Source organism: Vicugna pacos, chromosome 10 (assembly GCF_048564905.1).
Source record: "Vicugna pacos chromosome 10, VicPac4, whole genome shotgun sequence".
NCBI lineage: Eukaryota > Metazoa > Chordata > Mammalia > Artiodactyla > Camelidae > Vicugna > Vicugna pacos.
Window position 1 is genome coordinate 60,975,956 of NC_132996.1, and position 17,937 is coordinate 60,993,892.

General features: G+C 56.2%; 1 protein-coding gene across 4 annotated transcripts; it reads left to right on the forward strand.

Moving 5' to 3' along the window:
• Positions 1–10,176: 10,176 nt before the first annotated feature.
• SLC39A13 (solute carrier family 39 member 13) lies at positions 10,177–17,907 on the forward strand. 4 transcript variants are annotated; one of them, XM_072969932.1, is made up of 10 exons: positions 10,177–10,342; positions 11,807–12,115; positions 13,820–13,933; positions 14,242–14,366; positions 14,738–14,842; positions 14,954–15,043; positions 15,786–15,836; positions 16,154–16,282; positions 16,467–16,566; positions 16,658–17,907. In XM_072969932.1, exons 2-9 carry the CDS (start codon positions 11,815–11,817, stop codon positions 16,527–16,529), a joined length of 978 nt encoding a protein of 325 aa, XP_072826033.1. In that variant the 5' UTR covers positions 10,177–10,342; positions 11,807–11,814; the 3' UTR covers positions 16,530–16,566; positions 16,658–17,907. The 4 variants fall into 4 exon arrangements, 3 of the variants coding, with proteins under 3 accessions (XP_072826033.1, XP_072826031.1, XP_072826032.1); XR_012076733.1 differs by having other exon boundaries at positions 10,178–10,342; positions 16,154–16,262; positions 16,658–16,787; XM_072969930.1 differs by having other exon boundaries at positions 10,180–10,342; positions 16,154–16,286.
• Positions 17,908–17,937: the final 30 nt, after the last annotated feature.

The window sequence follows — 17,937 nt, forward strand, 5'->3', positions numbered from 1 at the left end:
TAGTCCTCCCACCTGGCATGCCTCTTCCTTCCCCCCAGTCTCTCCAGGTCCCCTCTCTGTCAAGGCCTATGCCAAGCCCCTCTCTGAGGGTCCCAGCCTCAGCGCAGACACTGTTCCCAAAACTAAGGGATGGAAAATTAAGGGATGTCAGAATTGCGGCAGAAATGGGTGAGGGATTTTAGATCATGGGTGCCTCGATCACCACACAAAAGAGGAAGCCAAGGCCTGGAGTGGGTCAGGGATGGCCAAAGGGCCTCAGTGAACAAAGGACAGAGCCGAGACCAGAGCTCTCACCCCTGCACCTCCCGGCCTGGACCACCTGCTCGGTCTTGAGTGACAGCCCTGCCTGGCCCTTTCCTCTTGGCGGGAGCTGCTGGGGATAGGAGTGATGGAGGCCTGGTATGGGGGTTAACTCAGGTCATCCATTGCCCGGGTTGGGGCCTGGGGTGGTGGGCCTGCTTAGGCCCCTCTGGGCAAGGTCAGGGCACCCAGCCCAGAGCCACCCAGGCTGCAGCTGCCCCGGTTTCCACATCGGCAGTAGCAAGTCCGGCGCCTGAGAAAACAGGAAGCGCCCAGTCACCACAGGAAGCATGTGTGCGCAGCCTCCCCACCCCCGGCCCATTGCAAAACGCCAACAGCCCCATTACCACAGGCACCGCACAGCGGTGGCCAGGAACGCTCCGGCCTCCAGGCCTGCCAAGGGCCGGACAGACTGACTCCAGGCCTCACCTGCCTGAGCCAGGCCACACGGTGAGGTCCAGCTGCAGCCTTGAGGTGCCCGCAGTCTCCTGAGCTTTGGGCCTCACGCCTTCCTCTGGGTCCTCAGCCCTATCCCCAGACCAGCCTGAGCCAGGCCTGCTTTGGCCATCATTAAATCAGAATATGGGGTCATGGGTCACAGAGAAGCCATTTCTCTGACCTGGTGGTTAGCAATCGAGGACTGTGTGCAGCCTTCAGACCTGACAGGACTCCATCCCTAAGCCTCACCAAGGCCGTTGACCCAGAGCCCGCCACCCCCACAACCCCAGGGAGCTGTCTGCTGTCAAGTCCACACCTGCCACACCCTCTGCCCAGCCCCAGCCCTTCCCAACCGAGACTTTGCCGGCCCCTGGGGTCCTGTCCAGGCTAGTTTTTGGGAGGTTAGGGCCCCTCCTTACCGACCCCCACCCCCGCCTGTCCCGACTTACCTCTTATTTCTGGCCACCCTAGGCTCAACATTTGGAAGAAGATGGGAATCCAGCAAGGCCAAGGTCCTGTGCCTGGGAGGCCTGTGCTCCTCCAGCCCCGGGGACAGCAAGGAAAAGAGAAGAGAGCAGAGCATTTCATGGCTATAATAAATCAAAGGGGGAAGTCAGAGCAGGAGAAATAAGAAACTTCCCTACCCTGGGCACAGGGACCTGCCAGGCGGCAGCCCCCGGTGCCCCACAGCCTTCCCCCCTCCCTCCTGCATCCCTGGCCAGGGCCCACATCTGATGCCTTCTCCCCAGGCCTGGGCACCCCACCTTCCCAGAGACCTCCCGGGCATCCAACAGCCCTTCTTGTTGTGCACCCTGGAGGCCAGGCACCTCTCACCTGTGGGCCTCAGTTTCCTCCGAATGGGCATGGAAATCCCCCAAGTCCTGTGCTCATCTGGGGAGGTGAGGGACCAGGCTGCCAAGCAGAGAGGGCTGAAGATGGGCAGTGCCCCTCCAGACAAGGCCCCACAGAGCATGAAGAGATGAGTGAGACATCCTGAGAATTCCCAGTGGGACAGTTGGGCTGGGCTGGGCAAATGTCTGTAAGAGGAGACGGGAGGGCCAAACCAAGAGGCAGGAGTGCAGAGCAGAGGTGGGAAGAGACCTAGACTGTGAGAACAGGCAGGGCCTTGACCTCAACTCTGTCCCTGCACTTTCTCAAACCAGACCCAGGGGCCCAGGGCCTGGGGTCCACGGTGAAGGCACCAGATGTACACAACCGCTCAAGGCACATGGCATGTCTTCCTGGACTATCCACTAAGGTAGAGATTGAGAGTGGAAAGTTAAAGGTGGGAGGGGAAGCCCACATATTAAAAAGGACACAAATCTGTATGCATTTTTAACATAAAAGTATTTTGGCTAGATTTGGCCCCATTATGAGCCATGCTCCCAGATTCTCAGCAGACCTTCCTCCAGCTCCCTCGCTGTTGGGGCGCATTGGTAGAGACACAGGGTGCCTCCCCTTAAATGCTCCTGAGATGGTGAGCTACTCCCCTACTCCAGGAGTCTCTGCCGTCACTGCAGGCAAACTCTCCTGGGCCCCAGCCCCACTCTCCTGGTGATGTCTCCTGGGTGGCTGCCAGCCTGGAGCCAGAGGCTCTTAGGAGGCAGTGGTAGGGACTGGGATCCCTCTCAGCCTCTGAGATCACGCTGCTTCACTCACAACCTTGTCAGGCAGATAAGATAAGAAAGAGGCTGTAACTGTTGGAGTCCAGGCTGCAGAGCCAGACACATCAGAGAACGTGCATTGTGTGACCCCGGGCAAGTGATCTCACCTCTGTGAACCTAGGTTTCCCCATTTGGAAAATGCCTAACTCGAAAGTCTGCAATGAGGGACAAAGGAGGTCATGGAATGGAGCCTCGGGTGATCTCGTGACCGGCATCACACAGCGACCGCCACTCTCATCTCCTCCCAGAAGCCCCCACTTCCTCCCTCCTTTCCCTTTCACCTGCCTGAGAACCTCTGCTCCCTGCTCTTCTCTGCACCCCTGGGGCCCCTGACCTCACTCTGACCTGTCCTGATCTGGGAGAGTGCTGGAGCTGGGGTTCCCAGCCCTACCCCCAAGGCGCTCCATCTTTGAGACAGAGACCTCGGAGGCCTAAACTCTTGCCCTGGCAGGACTCCCCACTTATGCGCGCACACCTCCTGCCATCCCAGGACACCCCCTTCCATCCTCAGACGGCCACACTGTTTTAACAACTGGTGGCATTCACCAGGCACCCTACATACACATCTTGTGGTCCTCACAGCTGCAGGTATTCTTATCCCCATTTCACAGTTGAGGAAACTGAGACTCAGAAGATTGAGGTTAGCTGGCCAGAGAGGGGCAGCCTGAGCTAAGAACTCACTTCTTTTGTCCACCAACCCTGTAGAAATCCTATGCAAACCAGGAGGCAAAGCAGCACCTCTTAGGAAGAAGACTGAGCCTTTTAGGGGTTGCTGCTGCCCAGGCTCATGGTCATGACCTATTCCCAGCTCCCCTGCTCTGTCCCCATCATCAGAATCTCCTGCTTCAACCTGGCCCAGGATATCAGAGTTGGAAAAATTCCAGCTTCAGGTGCCCATGAGAGCAGAAAGATTATAAAATCCAGAAAGGTGAGCAGACTCCTGAATCAAATGCTCCCCTTGGCTCCCAGCCCTGGGCATGAGCACCCAGCAATGGTACTTAACTCCCTGGGAAGACAGGCCCAAGGGGGCAGTGTTCCCTGGTGGTGAGAATTGGGGTATTGGTGCCAGACATTCCTGGGTTTATATATCAACTTTGCAACTGATAGGCCACCCCCTGGGTAGGTGACTTAACCCTAATATGGAAAGAGAAATGCCTCTCCTGACCTGGAGATTTCACAGAAGGGAAATTTATCTCTAAAAGCCAAGAGCTCAGCCCTTCATGCATGGACTCATTTAAGCCTCATAACAGCTCTGACAAGTAGGTACTATTATTACTCCCATTTTACAGATGAGGAAATCAAGGTGAAGGAATCTTCCCGAGGTCACATGGCCTTGCAGGGATTTGAACCCCAACCCATGTGACTCTAAGTCAGATGCACTTCCACTGCCCCAGCCGGGATCCCTTCCTTTTCTCCTAGCAATTTTTCTCTACCACCAGCAGCCCACAGGGTAAGAGGCCCTGAGTGGCAAGGTAAGCCATGACTGGCTGAGACTGCAAGGCTTGGCCCTGCCTCGCTGTGGTGCAGTCCTCAAATGCCTGACTGCTCTTGCTCTTGGGTCGGGCTGGCAGAGGGCTGCCTGGGCATGCAAGGGGTTGGCCCCAGCTGCAGCAGGGACTCCTCTTGGCCCCTGCTGTCCTGTCTTGGGCCTACCATGCGACTATGTTGAGGCCTCACCCTCTCCTGCAGGATGGGTGTAAGCCCTTCCAGGGTGCCTGCAGGGGAGGGCCACGAAACCAAGAAGCTTGTCCTTCTCACTTGCTAGGGCCCCTTCCAAGGACCTGGGAACGCCTCAGCAAATTTGTATTTGTGGTTTTGTAATCTTTTTCTCAAAGAAGGCCTGCAGATTGGAGAAGCATCAGGCTCCACAAAACCTAGCTCTGTCCCGCAGCTTGGGGGCAGTGGGAAGGGTTCCACTCCCCCTCCCCACTTGCTTCCTGCTGCCTGGCTCTGAAACTTAAGGCAAGTCGCCCACTTTCCCATCTATACAATGGGGATGAAGCCTGGAGAGTCTGCGGGTACAGCTAGGGTACTGAGAAGAGCTCAGGGTATCCGTCCTTTACAAAAGGCCCAGATCCACACAGGGATTTTACCAGCCTGCACCAGTTCCATCACCAACAGCCCTGTGGAGTAACTGGAGACCCCTACCCCCATTTTCCAGCTGAGATGACCGAGGTTTGGACCGAGCAGGCTGGAGCCCCATCCCCCACTGCTCCCTGGGATCTCCTTCCAGGATGCCAGGCCCCACGCTGGGGGCAGGAGGCCGCCGGCCGACTGTGGCTCTAGGGGTTGGGACCAGAGGGTGCGGGGGCGGGCTCGGCGGAGGCTGGGGAGGGGAGGCCTCGTCCCGCACTGTCTCACCACAGGATCGACCTCGGCCCTTATCTGCTCGCGCAGCTTCCGCCCCCCTACCCCAGCCCCCGCCGCAGGCCTGGCCGCCCGCCTCCCACCCCCGCCCCCCGCCTCCGCCTCCGGAGGGGCCGGCCCGGAGCGCCCCTCCCCCACGGCCGCCCGCCCCCAGGGAGCGCCCGGGCTGCCGCGGGCTGCTGCCCAGCGGAGCAGAGAGGGGCCCGGCCCCCAGGTGAGAGCCGGAAGTGATAAATAACTCCTGGTTGGGGAGGGGGGCGCACCATCGCAGTGAGGCCCTCCCTGCCGCAGTGTGCCCACCCCAGCCCGATCGTGGCTCCCCAAACCAGGCCCCCTCACCAGACCTGGGAGGCAGGTAGGGGGTCTCTTAAGGCCCCAGGGAGCAGGTGGAGCAGTGGAGTCGGCCTGCACGGGGTTCTGAGGAACACGAGAACCCCTCCTCCACACACACGCACACATGCACACATGCACACGCACGCACACCAGCGTCCCTGGCACAGGTGTGGGAGGGAAGAGAGGAGTGGAGACACCTTAGAGAAAGTGAAATGCAAGCCACAAACTGGAGGAGACTTGTGACGTCTGCCACATGCAACTGACAAAGGATAAAGCATCAAAAATACGGAAAGGACTTGTAAATCCATGGCGGAAATAACCAAGTAATCCAACAGAAAAATAAGATAAAAGACGTGAACAGGCCTTTTCACAGAAGCAGCAGCACATCCGTCCAATGAACATCTAAGGGATGCCCAGGCTTACTGGTGATGAGCACCATGCAAATGAAGACCACAATAAGATGCTGATTTACACAGTCTGAAGGGCAAAAATTAACGAGCCTGACAGCACCAAGTGTTGGAGAAGAGGTGGAGCCGCGGAATCTCCAGTGCATTGCTAGTCAGAGTGCAACTCCATACAACCACTGGGGAAAATAATCTGGTCTTACCTTATAAAGCTGAGGCCCAGCAGATCCCCTCTAGGCTTAAAATCAAGAGAAACTTGGGTATGTGCTCCGAGAGACAAGGAGAACATTCAAAGCTACACTCTTCTTAATAGCAAAAATCTAGAAAATAATCCAAATGCCTACTAACAAAAAGAATGGGTACATAAATTATAGAGGATTCTTTTCACACAGTGGCACATGGTCCATCAGTGCAAGCAAATGAACAGGCTTCACACAATATCATGAATGAACCTTAGAACCCATAGTATTAAGTGAAAAAGCCAGTCCCAGAAGACAAACACTTCCTATGAAGTTCAAAACCAGGCCAAAGCATAACTCTACAGAAAACAATGTTGTTTCCTTCCTTCTAATACTTTTGTTATTAGGAGATGACATGATTACCCACCCAAAAGACTTAAGAGTAATACTGAGAAATGATTAGAACCAGTAAGAGAATGTAGTTTGGCTTACCAGATTTCAAAGGAATGCATAAAAACAATTTGCCTTCCTATGCGCTACATTTAAAATATAATGGGAAATACGTTCTTTTAAATATTACAAAAAGTAAAATACATAAAAGTAAACTTATGAAGGTTATGCAGGACCTATATGAAAATAATTGTTTAAAAAATCACTAAATAATGTTTAAAAAAAACCCTTAAAACAGCTTTTTCCCTTATTAAAAAAAAAGCCAAGTTGAATAGAATATTGTCTATTCTGGTTTTTTTCAAAGACTGACAAGATTCAAATTTTATCAAGAAGGAAGCAGGGAGATGGGATGGGGAAAGGGTAACCAGTAAGCAAATCTATCAATAAACATAAATAAAAGAGGGCCCTGCGGAGGCTCAGATTACAGTACCTAGTGCACGGAGATTTCATCCCACTTTGCGTTCCTGAGGCAGGAGAGGGGAAAGGGAGACAATAAATTCATTTGAACACACTTCTCTTCAGGGTATAGGCAAGAGCTTGTCTTTCTTTCCAGAACACCCCACCAGGGCTGGGGTTGGGGGGAAGGCCTGTGGACTCAGGGGACAGGGCTCAGGGCCCCAAAGACACACAGCACTGAGGACCTGGACAGGTCCAGAAGACTTCAGAGAGGAAGCGGCCTTGTAAATGGGCTGGAATTCAGTCGGCAGAGATGGTGGAAAGGGAAGAACAGGCCAGGCCAGGGGTAGGGTGGGAGTTAACAAGGGGGACGGTAAAGGCAGAGAGACCAGGGGGAAAGTCGTGAGGCTTGGCTGTACACGCTGCACACGGGCCGCCCCATGGGAGACTGGGCACTGGTGCAGGGGTTCTGTGGAGTTAGTGGGGCCATCCTCTGGCCGGGGCTGGAGACTCCGGGGAGAAGGCACCCTAGGAACTCACGAGGGAGCTAAGGCTGCTCTGGGAAGAACAACCTGAAAGGGGTTAGGGTTGGAAGTTCCAGAGGGGCAGGCTCTGGGTAAGCAGCCAGCTCTGCCTCTTTTCAGCCATGAACTCAGGCACCCTTGGCCTTAGATGCTTTTTTATAAGAGATTGCTGCCTGCCTGCAGATCCCCACGGAAAGCTCTGACAAGAAGAAAGCTTGCTGTCTCACAGAAGGCCACACTGTGGAAGCAGAAGGAATGTGCATCCACCTGCAGCCTAGAGCCTCTAGCTCTAGCCCTGGACTGCCCAAGGAGTGGGGAGGGTTGTCAGAGCACTGGCGACACCAGGCCATGCTGGTCTCGCAACCATCACCTGGTCAATGGGCTCAGGAGCAGTCCCACCTTCCAGAAATAGAGGGCCAGGGCCTGGCTGCCGAGAAAGGCCCCCAGTAAGGATACCAGAGCCAGAAACAACATGTTAAAGTGAGGCCCTGGGCAGCTCAGTGAAATCAGAGAAATGGGTCTGCAGCCCCCCAACCCCAGATGCCTCCCAGCCACGCAGAGCCAAGCAGTATCCAGGCTCATGCCCAGCGCCACACCCAGGAAGTCCCTGAGGCCTCCAAATGGATTGACAGATGTGTTGGAAAACATTCATCTGTGCTCAACAAGGAGAGGAGAGGAGTAGCCCTCACCCTGTGTCTTTATCTGTTCTTTTCATCACTGTAATTTTTCTTTATACTCACGTATCCACACATGTAAATAATAATATCTAATCCTTAAGTAGAATTTCCCATATGCCAGGCATAGTTCTAAGTGTTTTGTGTATATTCATTTACTTCATATTCATAACTGTTCAATATAGTAATCCATTTTACAGATGAGGAAACTGAGGCATAGGGAGTTAAGTAATCTGCCCCAGGAAGTCTGGTTCTAGAATCTAGTTGTCTTAACCATTGATTTAGGAGGCCATAATATATATATATAAAAGCTTTTATATATCTATTTTTACATAATTGCATAAATGTGATCGTTATGTGTTTTAATGTGTTTTTAAAATTTGTCCTTTTATATATTGTTAATTCTTATTTTTTATTGAAGTGTAGTCAATTTACAATGTTGAAACAGCAAAGTGATTCAGTTATACATACATATATATACATACATGTATATACATATATATATATATACAGATTCTTTTCCATTACAGCTCATTACAAGAAATTGAATATAGTTCCCTGTCCTATACAGTATTTCCTTTTATATTTTTATATGTTTTCCTCCCCAACCCAGGGAATACATATTACCACTCTAATGTTTCTATATTTTTTATTTATTCATAATTATACTTGGACTTGTACATACCGATACCTATAACCACATGTACATATACAAGTTTCTTTTTTGTTGTTATTTTAAATTAGTAGATTATATTAAACAAATATTACTGCATCTCTCTTTTCTCACTCATCCATACCTGGAACCTCTGGTAGATATACTTCACAGTTTTTAACAGTCACATTTGTCCACCCACTTGGCCCTCCTGGCTCATGGTCATCTTCTAGAGTCCCATCCCCACCCCCAATAGGCTTGTTTCTTTAATCCATTAGGGAGTCTGATGCTGATGGTGAAAATTGCAGGCCAGATGAGAGGAAAGGGCATTGAGAAGGTAGCAAGTGGTGTTTCCAGCTGGGTCTTGCTTATCCCCTTGGTGGTGGCCAGCAGCCCTCAGCACCCAGAGGCGGGAATGCTGACTGTGTTATTGTGAAATCATGTGTATATTGTGAAGCGCTTTGCATATGATGGAGTGATTTGCATATATCGGGGGGGGGGGGGATCTTAAGAGTTCCCAAAGCAGCATCCCTGAGTGTTTTCCACCCTTTGCAAAGTAACCAACTTGGGGGTTCCACCTCAGAACCGAGGGAGGGGAACAGAAGGGCGTCCCCGCAGACCTATGGGCCTGGGGGCTGAGGCAGACACGGGGCTTTCAGAGGAAAGCTGATCCTCCTTTTTCAAGCTGGGAGTCGAGGAGGGACAGACATTGGAGTGTGAAGTGGAACAGAGCAACTGGTGCGGTATGTGAGTGCTCTGTGTCCTCAGAGCCCCCAGTGAAGGAGAGCAACACAGGATGGATGAAGGAACTACCATAAGAGGCAGATGGGGTTCAGAGGCTTGGAGACCCCCACCCTGTCACAATTTCTGCCGGAGTGAATACCCTAGTGCCCCTTCCTGAGTGTTTTATAGTCCTGGCTGATTCCCAGAGAAGGATGCAAAGTGGAAATGCTGAACCAGAGTCCCATGACCTAGAAATGAGAGGTGCTAGCATATGCTTCGGGTTCAGGGACACCCAGGTTTATCAAGGTTCTGCCATTTGTGCTACTGTGTAACCCTGGGCTAAAGGTACCCACTTCAACGTGACAGACTGAGGATTGAGGGAGGTAATGCAAGTAGAGTGAACGGCACGTCATAGGTGTTCAGTAAATTGCAGTTATAATAATGTTATTGTTTGCCACCCTAGTCTGAGGTGAGGGAAGTACAGAGAGCCCTTGCTCCCCTAGGTTTGGAGTAACCAGCAGCAGTGTCAAGCCACCATGCATTGGACTCCAAAGGGTTACAAGCCCTGGAGACAAAGGCCTGAGGTTCCCAGTGAAAAACCAAAGCATAAAAATAATTCGATGAGTAAGAATAAAATTCCCTCTTCTGAGGTTCCCGGGGCTAGGCCCCTCCCTGCGGCAGGCACTTCCCCTTTCCCTTGCTCATGGAGGAGCCAGGCCCGGCTGACTCAGAGCAGGAGCGCCGCAGCCAACCTCCCACCCCGACCCCGGCCCGGGGCGGTGCAGTCTGGCAGCCGAGCGCGCCCTCGTGCGGCCGCGGCCGGGACTGCGGCCCGAGAGAGGAAGCAGCGGCCAGACCCGCAAGCCCAGCCACCCGGCCGCTCGCGGTCCCTGTGGGGCCGCCGCCCCCGCCTTGCCCAGCCCGATTGAGCGCGGTGCCCACGGGGCTCCCACTTCCGCCCGACCCTCCCCGTCGCCCCAGTCCGGCCCGAGCGGAAGTGCGCCAGCCGCCCGGGTCCCCCATGGCCGGGAGGCGGAAGCGCGCCCGACTGCCGCTCCCCCGACCCCGCGGCGCGCGGCGCGCCGGGTTCCGGACAGGTCCCGTGTGACGTGGCTGCGCGCCGGGGGCGGCTCCGGGCCGGGGGCCGGGCGGCCGGGCCGGGAGGGGCAGACCCGGGGCGGGGCGCGGCGCCGCAGCTGGATGGCCGGGGCCGCCCGGAGCGCCGTCGCTGCCGCTCGGTGAGTGACCGCCCGACCCCCCAGGGCCTGAGCCCCGGGCGGGACGGACCCTGCCCATACCCTTGACCCCGGCCCGGCTTGTCCTAGTGAGACCTGGGCCTCTCGCCCAGAGCCGGGGAGTTCAACTTCCTTGGGCTCTTCCCCGCTTTCTCCCCACGCGTCGCTCTGCATCTCTCCCTCTCTCTCCTCCTCCGCATCTGTCTCGCACTCTGCCTCTCTCACTCTTGCTCCCGCTCTTGCTTTCTTCCTTTCCTCTCTCTCTGATAGTCTCGGTACCCCATCCCCTATCCCAAACTTCTGGTCCCCTCACCTCTACGTGACCCGCCTCCGCGTCCAAGTCCGGCCTCGCGCAGTCCTGCCTTTGATCCCCAGTAGATCCCAGCAAGTTCCATCATCAGGGTCCCTTTAAGACTTGGAGATCTGAGACCCGAGCATCTTTTCCAGCTGATCTCCCTCCCTCCTGCCTCCATCAGCAGAAGAGGAAACTGAGGCAGGGACATCACAGGCCCAAGATCACAGCCAGTATGAGGCAGGACAGACCACATTTAAACCTCGTGCCTGAATTTCCAGATTGAACTTCCCTCTTGGTTGACTCACATCCAGGTCCTGTGATCCACCGGCTGGGAACACTTCTGCTGCCCAGCGCCCTGGGCTCCGGCAACATGAGGAGGGCTTGCTTTGCCTCCTCCATGCCAGGCACATTCACCTGATAAGCAGGCTCATCTCATTTTCATGACTGTTTGAGGGAGGCAGTACTTACCTCCATCCTACAGAGGAGGAGAGTGAGGCCAGAAAGGGGCTTCCAGGTCTTGCCCAGTCAAGCATCTGTAAGTGCAGAGCACAAAGTCAAAGTCAGGTCTCCTAAGCCTGTGCTCTGTGCTGCGTGCATCTGTGCCGCAGCTCCTAAATGAAGGATCCTCTCTCTTCAGTCCCATCTGCTGTCTGTCTCTGTGCCCAGAGATTTGGGGATCATTTCCTAGGAAGAAGCCCTGGTGGTCCTGACCTAGCTCAGCTGCTTGGTTTCCCCACCTGCATCTCCTAATGTCGCCCCATCAAGCTAGACAGGGCCGGCCTCTGTCCCTGGGGGTGTCCTTACTGGGGCTCATCCTGGCGGCATAGCCTCTCCTGGCAGCCAGACACCCAGCTGGGCCGGGCCTACCGGTGGCTGAGGGGAACCCAGCCAGTGCCTCGCCCTGTCATTAAAAAAGTTTAGCCTCAGGCGGACACACTGACACACAGTCTGGAGCTGGCTCCCAAGGAAAAAATGTGTGGGAGTGCAGTGTGGAGCAGAGCCCCTTGGCTCGGTGCACCCATCATTCAGATCTTCAGAGGCTCGGGGGGAGGCAGGCTGGAAAGCAGGTGCCATGGCCATTGGGAGTGGGGGGAGGGTTAAGATGCCACGTTTCCTAAGCAGGTGTGCAGTCAAGGGTGGCTGCTCACGTAAGTGGCCTTTGTGTTTTTCAGCACGTGGTATGCCTGGATGTCCCTGCCCTGGCTGTGGCATGGCGGGACAAAGGCTCCTCTTCCTCACTGCTCTTGCCCTGGAGCTCCTAGAGGGGGCTGGGGGTTCCCAGCAGGCCCTCTGGAGCCGGGGTTCGGCAGCGGCCTGTCGCCTGGACAATAAGGAAAGTGAGTCCTGGGGGGCCCTGCTGAGTGGAGAGAGGCTGGACACCTGGATCTGCTCCCTCCTGGGCTCACTCATGGTGGGACTCAGTGGGGTCTTCCCGTTGCTCATCATTCCCTTGGAGATGGGGACCACGCTACGCTCAGAAGGTTGGTGACCCTCCTCTGGCACCCATGGGCAGCCAGCAGCGTGGTAAACATGCTGCTGCTTTTCCCAGGAGAGCCAGGTCTCGAGTTCCGAGTCACAGTGTGTCTGAGGTAGAGGGTGGGGACCGAGCACCATTCCTCACCTTGGTCCAGTGAGGCAGTGTGTGTTTGGGGATCCAGCCATACACATTTGGTCATTCATTTGTGCATCTGTTTATGCCAAAAGAATAAGAGCAATCAGTCACCAAGAGCAGTAGAGATAGTGGCTGGAAATATGGATGCCAGTCTGCTTGGGTTCAAATCTTGGCTCTGCCACTTACCAGCTGGGTGGCATTGGGCAAATTCCTTAACTTCACTCTGCCCCAAGCTCCCAACCTTAAAAGTGGGAATAATAACAATATCTACCCCCATAGGTGTTATGGTGAAGATCCAGTGAACTCATATTGATAAAGTGCTTAGAAGACTGCTTGGTGCAGGGAAAATGCTCTGTGTTCGCGGGCCCATGCTGGGTACCGGGATGCAGCGAGAGTGAAGTGCTGCCTCTCCCTTCAGTCTCTGCTCTTAGTGTGAGAGTGCTCAAACCCAGAGCCCCTGGGGCGGCCTCACCCAGAAACACATGCGGGGCTGGTAGCCGGCCTGCCTCTGGGGAGGGGGTCTGGGATGTGGGCGCAGGCGTGGCGGAGGCTTTTCCTTGGCTGACTGCCTGTACCATCTATCCAAAGGTGACATTCTGTAATGAAAAATAAACAAGATCAGATGGGGAGCTGCTAAAAATGCAGGTGCCTGTTGCCCCCACCCGAGAGTGTGACATAGTAGGTCTGGGCCAGAGCCCCAGGAATCTTTGAAATGAGGGTCCCAGGGCCTGTGCTGCCTGCCAGGCTCAGGAACTGTTCATTCAGCAGATGGTTATGAACGCATCTGTGCCAGGCAGTGGGCTGAGGGCTGGCGCCACCGCTGTGAACAGAGCCCTCCCGGGGCCCTGCTGTCACGCCTGTGCGTTAGCTCAGCCCCTCTCACAGCATCCCTGCGAGGTCAACCTAGGGAGGACTTGGATTATTAGCTCCATTTTACAAGTGGGGAAGCACAGGCACAGAGACGTTCCTCGAGGAACCCAAGGTCACACAGCCTGGAAGCAGCAGCTTCCCCTGGGATCCCACCCCACCACCAAGCTGCCTCTTCCCTCTGGGCCTCAGTTGGTCTGTGGAACCAAGGGTTTCGACATGGCCCCCTTAGGGCACTTCCAACTCCAGATGTTGCAAGTCTGCAAAAGTCCTCAAATCTCCGCCACTTTTCTGAGAGTAACAGAGAAAAATTCCTATTTAATAAGCATTTGCCATATGCATTGTCATTAAATTATCACAAGATCACTATCAGATAGATACAATTGTCCCCCATATACAGATGAGGAGACAGTTCCGGAAGTAATCTGCCCAAGGTTACCAGCTGGTGGGTTGGGGAGCTGAGAACTGTTGGGCTCCCAAGCCCAGTCTCTTAACCCTGAAGCAGTGGAGGCTGCACAGTCAGCCTGCAGTTTGTGGTGTATTCCTGCACACTACCAGCCCTTGCTGGGCCTGGAGGCTGGGGGCCCAGGAAGGCCATCCGCCCATGTCCAGCCTTCTGGAGACTTGCAATATGGTTGGGACCACATGAAGAGCCCAGTAAGCTGGGTGTGGCTCAGCCCCCAGGTCCCACATCTCTGCCTTGTAGCTGGAGCCCGGCGCCTGAAGCAGCTGCTCAGCTTTGCCTTGGGGGGTCTCCTGGGCAATGTGTTTCTCCACCTGCTGCCCGAAGCGTGGGCCTACACGTACAGCGCCAGCCCTGGTAAGTGAGGCCACAGGCTGCGGGTGGGAGGGTGGCAGGGGTGAGTGGGTGGGAACTGGTACCCATGCCCAGGGATGGCCTAGGCCTTGCCTGCTCTGCAGATTGACTGTGAGAGGGGCTCAGGGCATCTGGCAGGGAACTTGCCCTGGTCCCACTGCCTGGTCCCTGTGGGAGTCCCTGGGGCCCAGCTGCCCCACGAGCCAGTCCTAGCGCCCTGCCCCATCACTGCCTTGGACTAGGTCCCATTACAAATGGTCCCCCTTCTGTGGCCCTGGCTGGGCCTGGCCTGTCAGTGCTGCCCCCTGCAGGTGGTGAGGGGCAGAGCCTGCAGCAGCAACAGCAACTGGGACTGTGGGTTATTGCCGGCTTCCTGACCTTCCTGGCATTGGAGAAGATGTTCTTGGACAGCAAGGAGAAGGAGGGGACTAGCCAGGTGAGCCCCAAACCCCAGGGCCTACACAGGTCAGCCTCTGTGTGGTGGTGCCAGGGCCTGGAGGCCCAGGTTCTGGAGTCCAGCCCTGAAAAGAGGATCTCTTGCCTTTCCTGGGAGCTCTGGGAGGCTGGGCCAGCTTGTTTGGAAGGATCTGGGGAGTGATGGCATCAGCTCCTGCCTGGCTGGTTCCCATAGACTGACAGTGACACCAGGGTTGGAGGCAGAGGGTCGAGTTTCGGGGCGCCCAGCTGATCAAGCAGCAAAGTCTAGTCAGATAAAAGGGGTGTTCCCCATCTCTCACTCCCCTTCTGTCTACCCTGGCTGAGTGGGGGGCATCTAATGTCACCTCTCCCTCCTTCTCCTGGCCCTAGGCCCCCAGCAAAGACCCCGCAGCTGCTGCCGCGCTCAGTGGAGGCCACTATCTGGCCCAGCCGGCTGCAGAGCCCGGCCTGAGCGCCGTGGTCCGGAGCATCAAAGTGAGTGGCCCGCTCAGGGCCCCCTCCTCCTGCAGCCGCCCCACCCCGAGTGGCTGGCCCAGCTCAGCCCTGACTGCCGGGCTCAGCCCAGCTTTCTCTCCCCTCATGCAGGTCAGTGGCTATCTCAACCTGCTGGCCAACACCATAGACAACTTCACTCACGGGCTGGCTGTGGCTGCCAGCTTCCTAGTGAGCAAGAAGGTGAGTGGGGTTGAGGCGAGTGGGGTCCAGGCCATTCCAGTGGGAATGAGGGGGCGTGTGTTAGCCAGCTGGCTCTGCCTCCAGAATAGCTCCCCAGTCCATCTGCTTCTTGCTCCCTCCATCACAAGGCCCTCACCTAAGCCACGGTCCTCCCTGCTGCTCTCCTGAACCACTGGTCTATTCTTGCTGCTGCTTGTTGCAGTCATAGGCCTCTGCCAGGCCCCTGCCTGCTTCTAGATTCTTGTCCCTCCACCCCCTCCCTCTGCCCTCTGTGCTTTGGCCCCAAGGTCTGCCTGCTCTTGAACTGGCCAAGCTCCTTCTCCCCTCATGGCCTCTTCCTGACTGTTAGCTCTACTTGGAATGTTCTTTCTCCCACTCTTCAAACTGCTGGCTCTTCATCCTTCAGGGCTCAACTAAAATGCACTTCTCCAAGGGGCCTTTGCTGACCTCTCATCTAAATTAGGCCCTTCGTGCCCTGGCACCCAGTCCACCTTTCCCCCATAGCACCTGTCACGGTGTGTAATCACATGGTTCTCTGTGTGTTTACTCAACCCTTGGCTCTCCCATCCAGCCTGTTGGCTTCTTGAGGGCAGGTTCCTTGTCAGTTTCATTTGCTGATGTATTTCTAGTAGCCAAATGGTACCCAGCCAGGGCGCTCAGAGCAGAGCAAACATTTGTAGAGTGAGCGGACAGGTGGGTGCCCTTGCCCTCAGCACAGACCCCACAGCCCGCCTCCCTACAGATCGGGTTGCTGACCACCATGGCCATCCTCCTGCATGAGATCCCCCATGAGGTGAGTGCCAGAGGGTCCCCAAGGTCAGCCTGTGGGCGTGGAGCTGGCGGAGGGGTTTGGGGTGGGACTGCTCGGCAATGGTAGGCTGGGGGTGCTGGACCATGGAGGCCTGGAGTTGCTCAGCCTGCCAGGCTGCAGCCACCATCCCAGCCGCACTCCAATGCCCTGGAGACTAAGGGCCCAGCTGAGGGGATGTGGGCTGAGGGGTCCCAGCTGTGGGGCTGGTGCAGGGGGCTCGGTGTGCATGTCCATACCTGAGGTGCTCAGGGGATCTGGCCCCACTGGGGCCCAGAGTGATCATCCGGACCTCCCCTCAGGTGGGCGACTTTGCCATCCTGCTCCGGGCCGGCTTTGACCGATGGAGCGCAGCCAAGCTGCAGCTCTCGACGGCATTGGGGGGCCTGCTGGGCGCCTGCTTCGCCATCTGTACGCAGTCCCCCAAGGGAGTAGGTACGGGCGTGGTGGGTGGTGGCGGCAGGTGGCGGTCAGCAGAAGGGCCCCAGCCGAAGGGCACAGCTGCCCTGCCCCTGGTATCTAGCCAAGTTCTGCCCTGAGTCCACTCTATGGGAGGGGGTGTGGTACACGTGGCTCCCCTGGACTCCCAGCCAGTCAGGGCTTCTCCTCCTGCAGAGGAGACTGTGGCCTGGATGCTGCCCTTCACCTCTGGTGGCTTTCTCTACATTGCCCTGGTGAACGTGCTGCCCGACCTACTGGAGGAAGATGACCCGTGGTGAGCTACCCACTGGGAATGCCATTTGCAGGGCCTCTGCCCCCCACCTCAGCCGGTGCCACCCTCTGAGCCGCAGCCCCTCTCCCCACAGGCGCTCCCTGCAGCAGGTGCTTCTGCTCTGCATGGGCATCGTGGTGATGGTGCTGTTCTCACTCTTCGTCGAGTAACCGTCCCTGACTTCCCACCCCCTGCAAGCAATAAGAGACTCGGATTCACTCTGACCGTGTGTGTGAGGCAGAGAGTGAACGAGCCTCCGACCAGACAAGAGGATGGTGTGTATGTGTGTTTGTGTGTGGTGTACACAGGTGACCAGAGGTGTGTGCGAGACCGACACTGTGATCCCTCGTGTGCTGGGCCCAGGGCCCAATGCCTGGGCCTGCCCCTAGCCACTCTGTGGTCTTCTCTCCTTGCCACCCTGTTATCTTCCACCTCCTGGAGTCAGCAGTGAGGAACGGGAGCACTGGTCCCAAGCAGGGGCCTCTCCACCCTAGGACCCCAAGAGGAGTAAGAGCAGCTCAAGGAGCCCAGGGCTGCAGGGAGCCCCAAAGCTGTCTCCTACTGGGGCCTCATGGGTCCCTGGCCCGAGGGAGTAAACCCCTCTGCGGACACACCCAGCCCTAGGCAGCCAGGAACCAAGGCTGGGCACCTTCTCTGCTGTGTCCAGCGTCCCGGCCCTTCCTTCAGCAGCTCCAAGGCCAAAGGAAGGAGAGGCAGGTGCTCATGTGGCCCCAGCCCCCCTCAGCACTGACAGTCCTACCGTCTCCACACAGAGCTGGGAGATGCTTTCGAAGACCTTCTCCGCGTGGCTGCCTGCCCTGGGCCAGCTCCTGTTCCCCCAGTGACTGCTCCCTGGCGGTGCCAGCAGCTCTTGCCACCTCCAGCTGCCAAACAGCAGCCTGCAGGGCAGCAAGCAGCCCAGGGCCAGAGAGGCCTCCCAGTCAGCTCAGGGATGCTCGTGCCGGCACAGGGTCCAGGCAGACACTCTGGGGGCAGGAAGAGAGTGAGCTATGGCCGCCCCTCCCAGCTGGGGCCCCTTTTCCTGTCCCACTTCGGGTGGGGTTAGTTGGGGGTGGCGAGGGCTCCACGTTGTCAGCACTCAGGAATGTGCTCTGGGAGAATGCTGAAGCCATAATCCCCAGCTATTTCCCTTGGCTGACGCCCAGGTACTCAGCTGGCCCACTCCACAGCCAGGCTCCAGCCCTGCTGCTCGACCGTGGGCGTCCGGAGAAGTAGCCATCGAGAGGGTCTGAATGGTTTTTACAGCAGTTCTGCTGTGGTTCCGTTTCTATCTGTAAATACCTGTTCTATAGATGAGATACAAATAAATATACACAAACTGGCTGCCTCTGTTCTGTGCAAGAGAGCCCATGG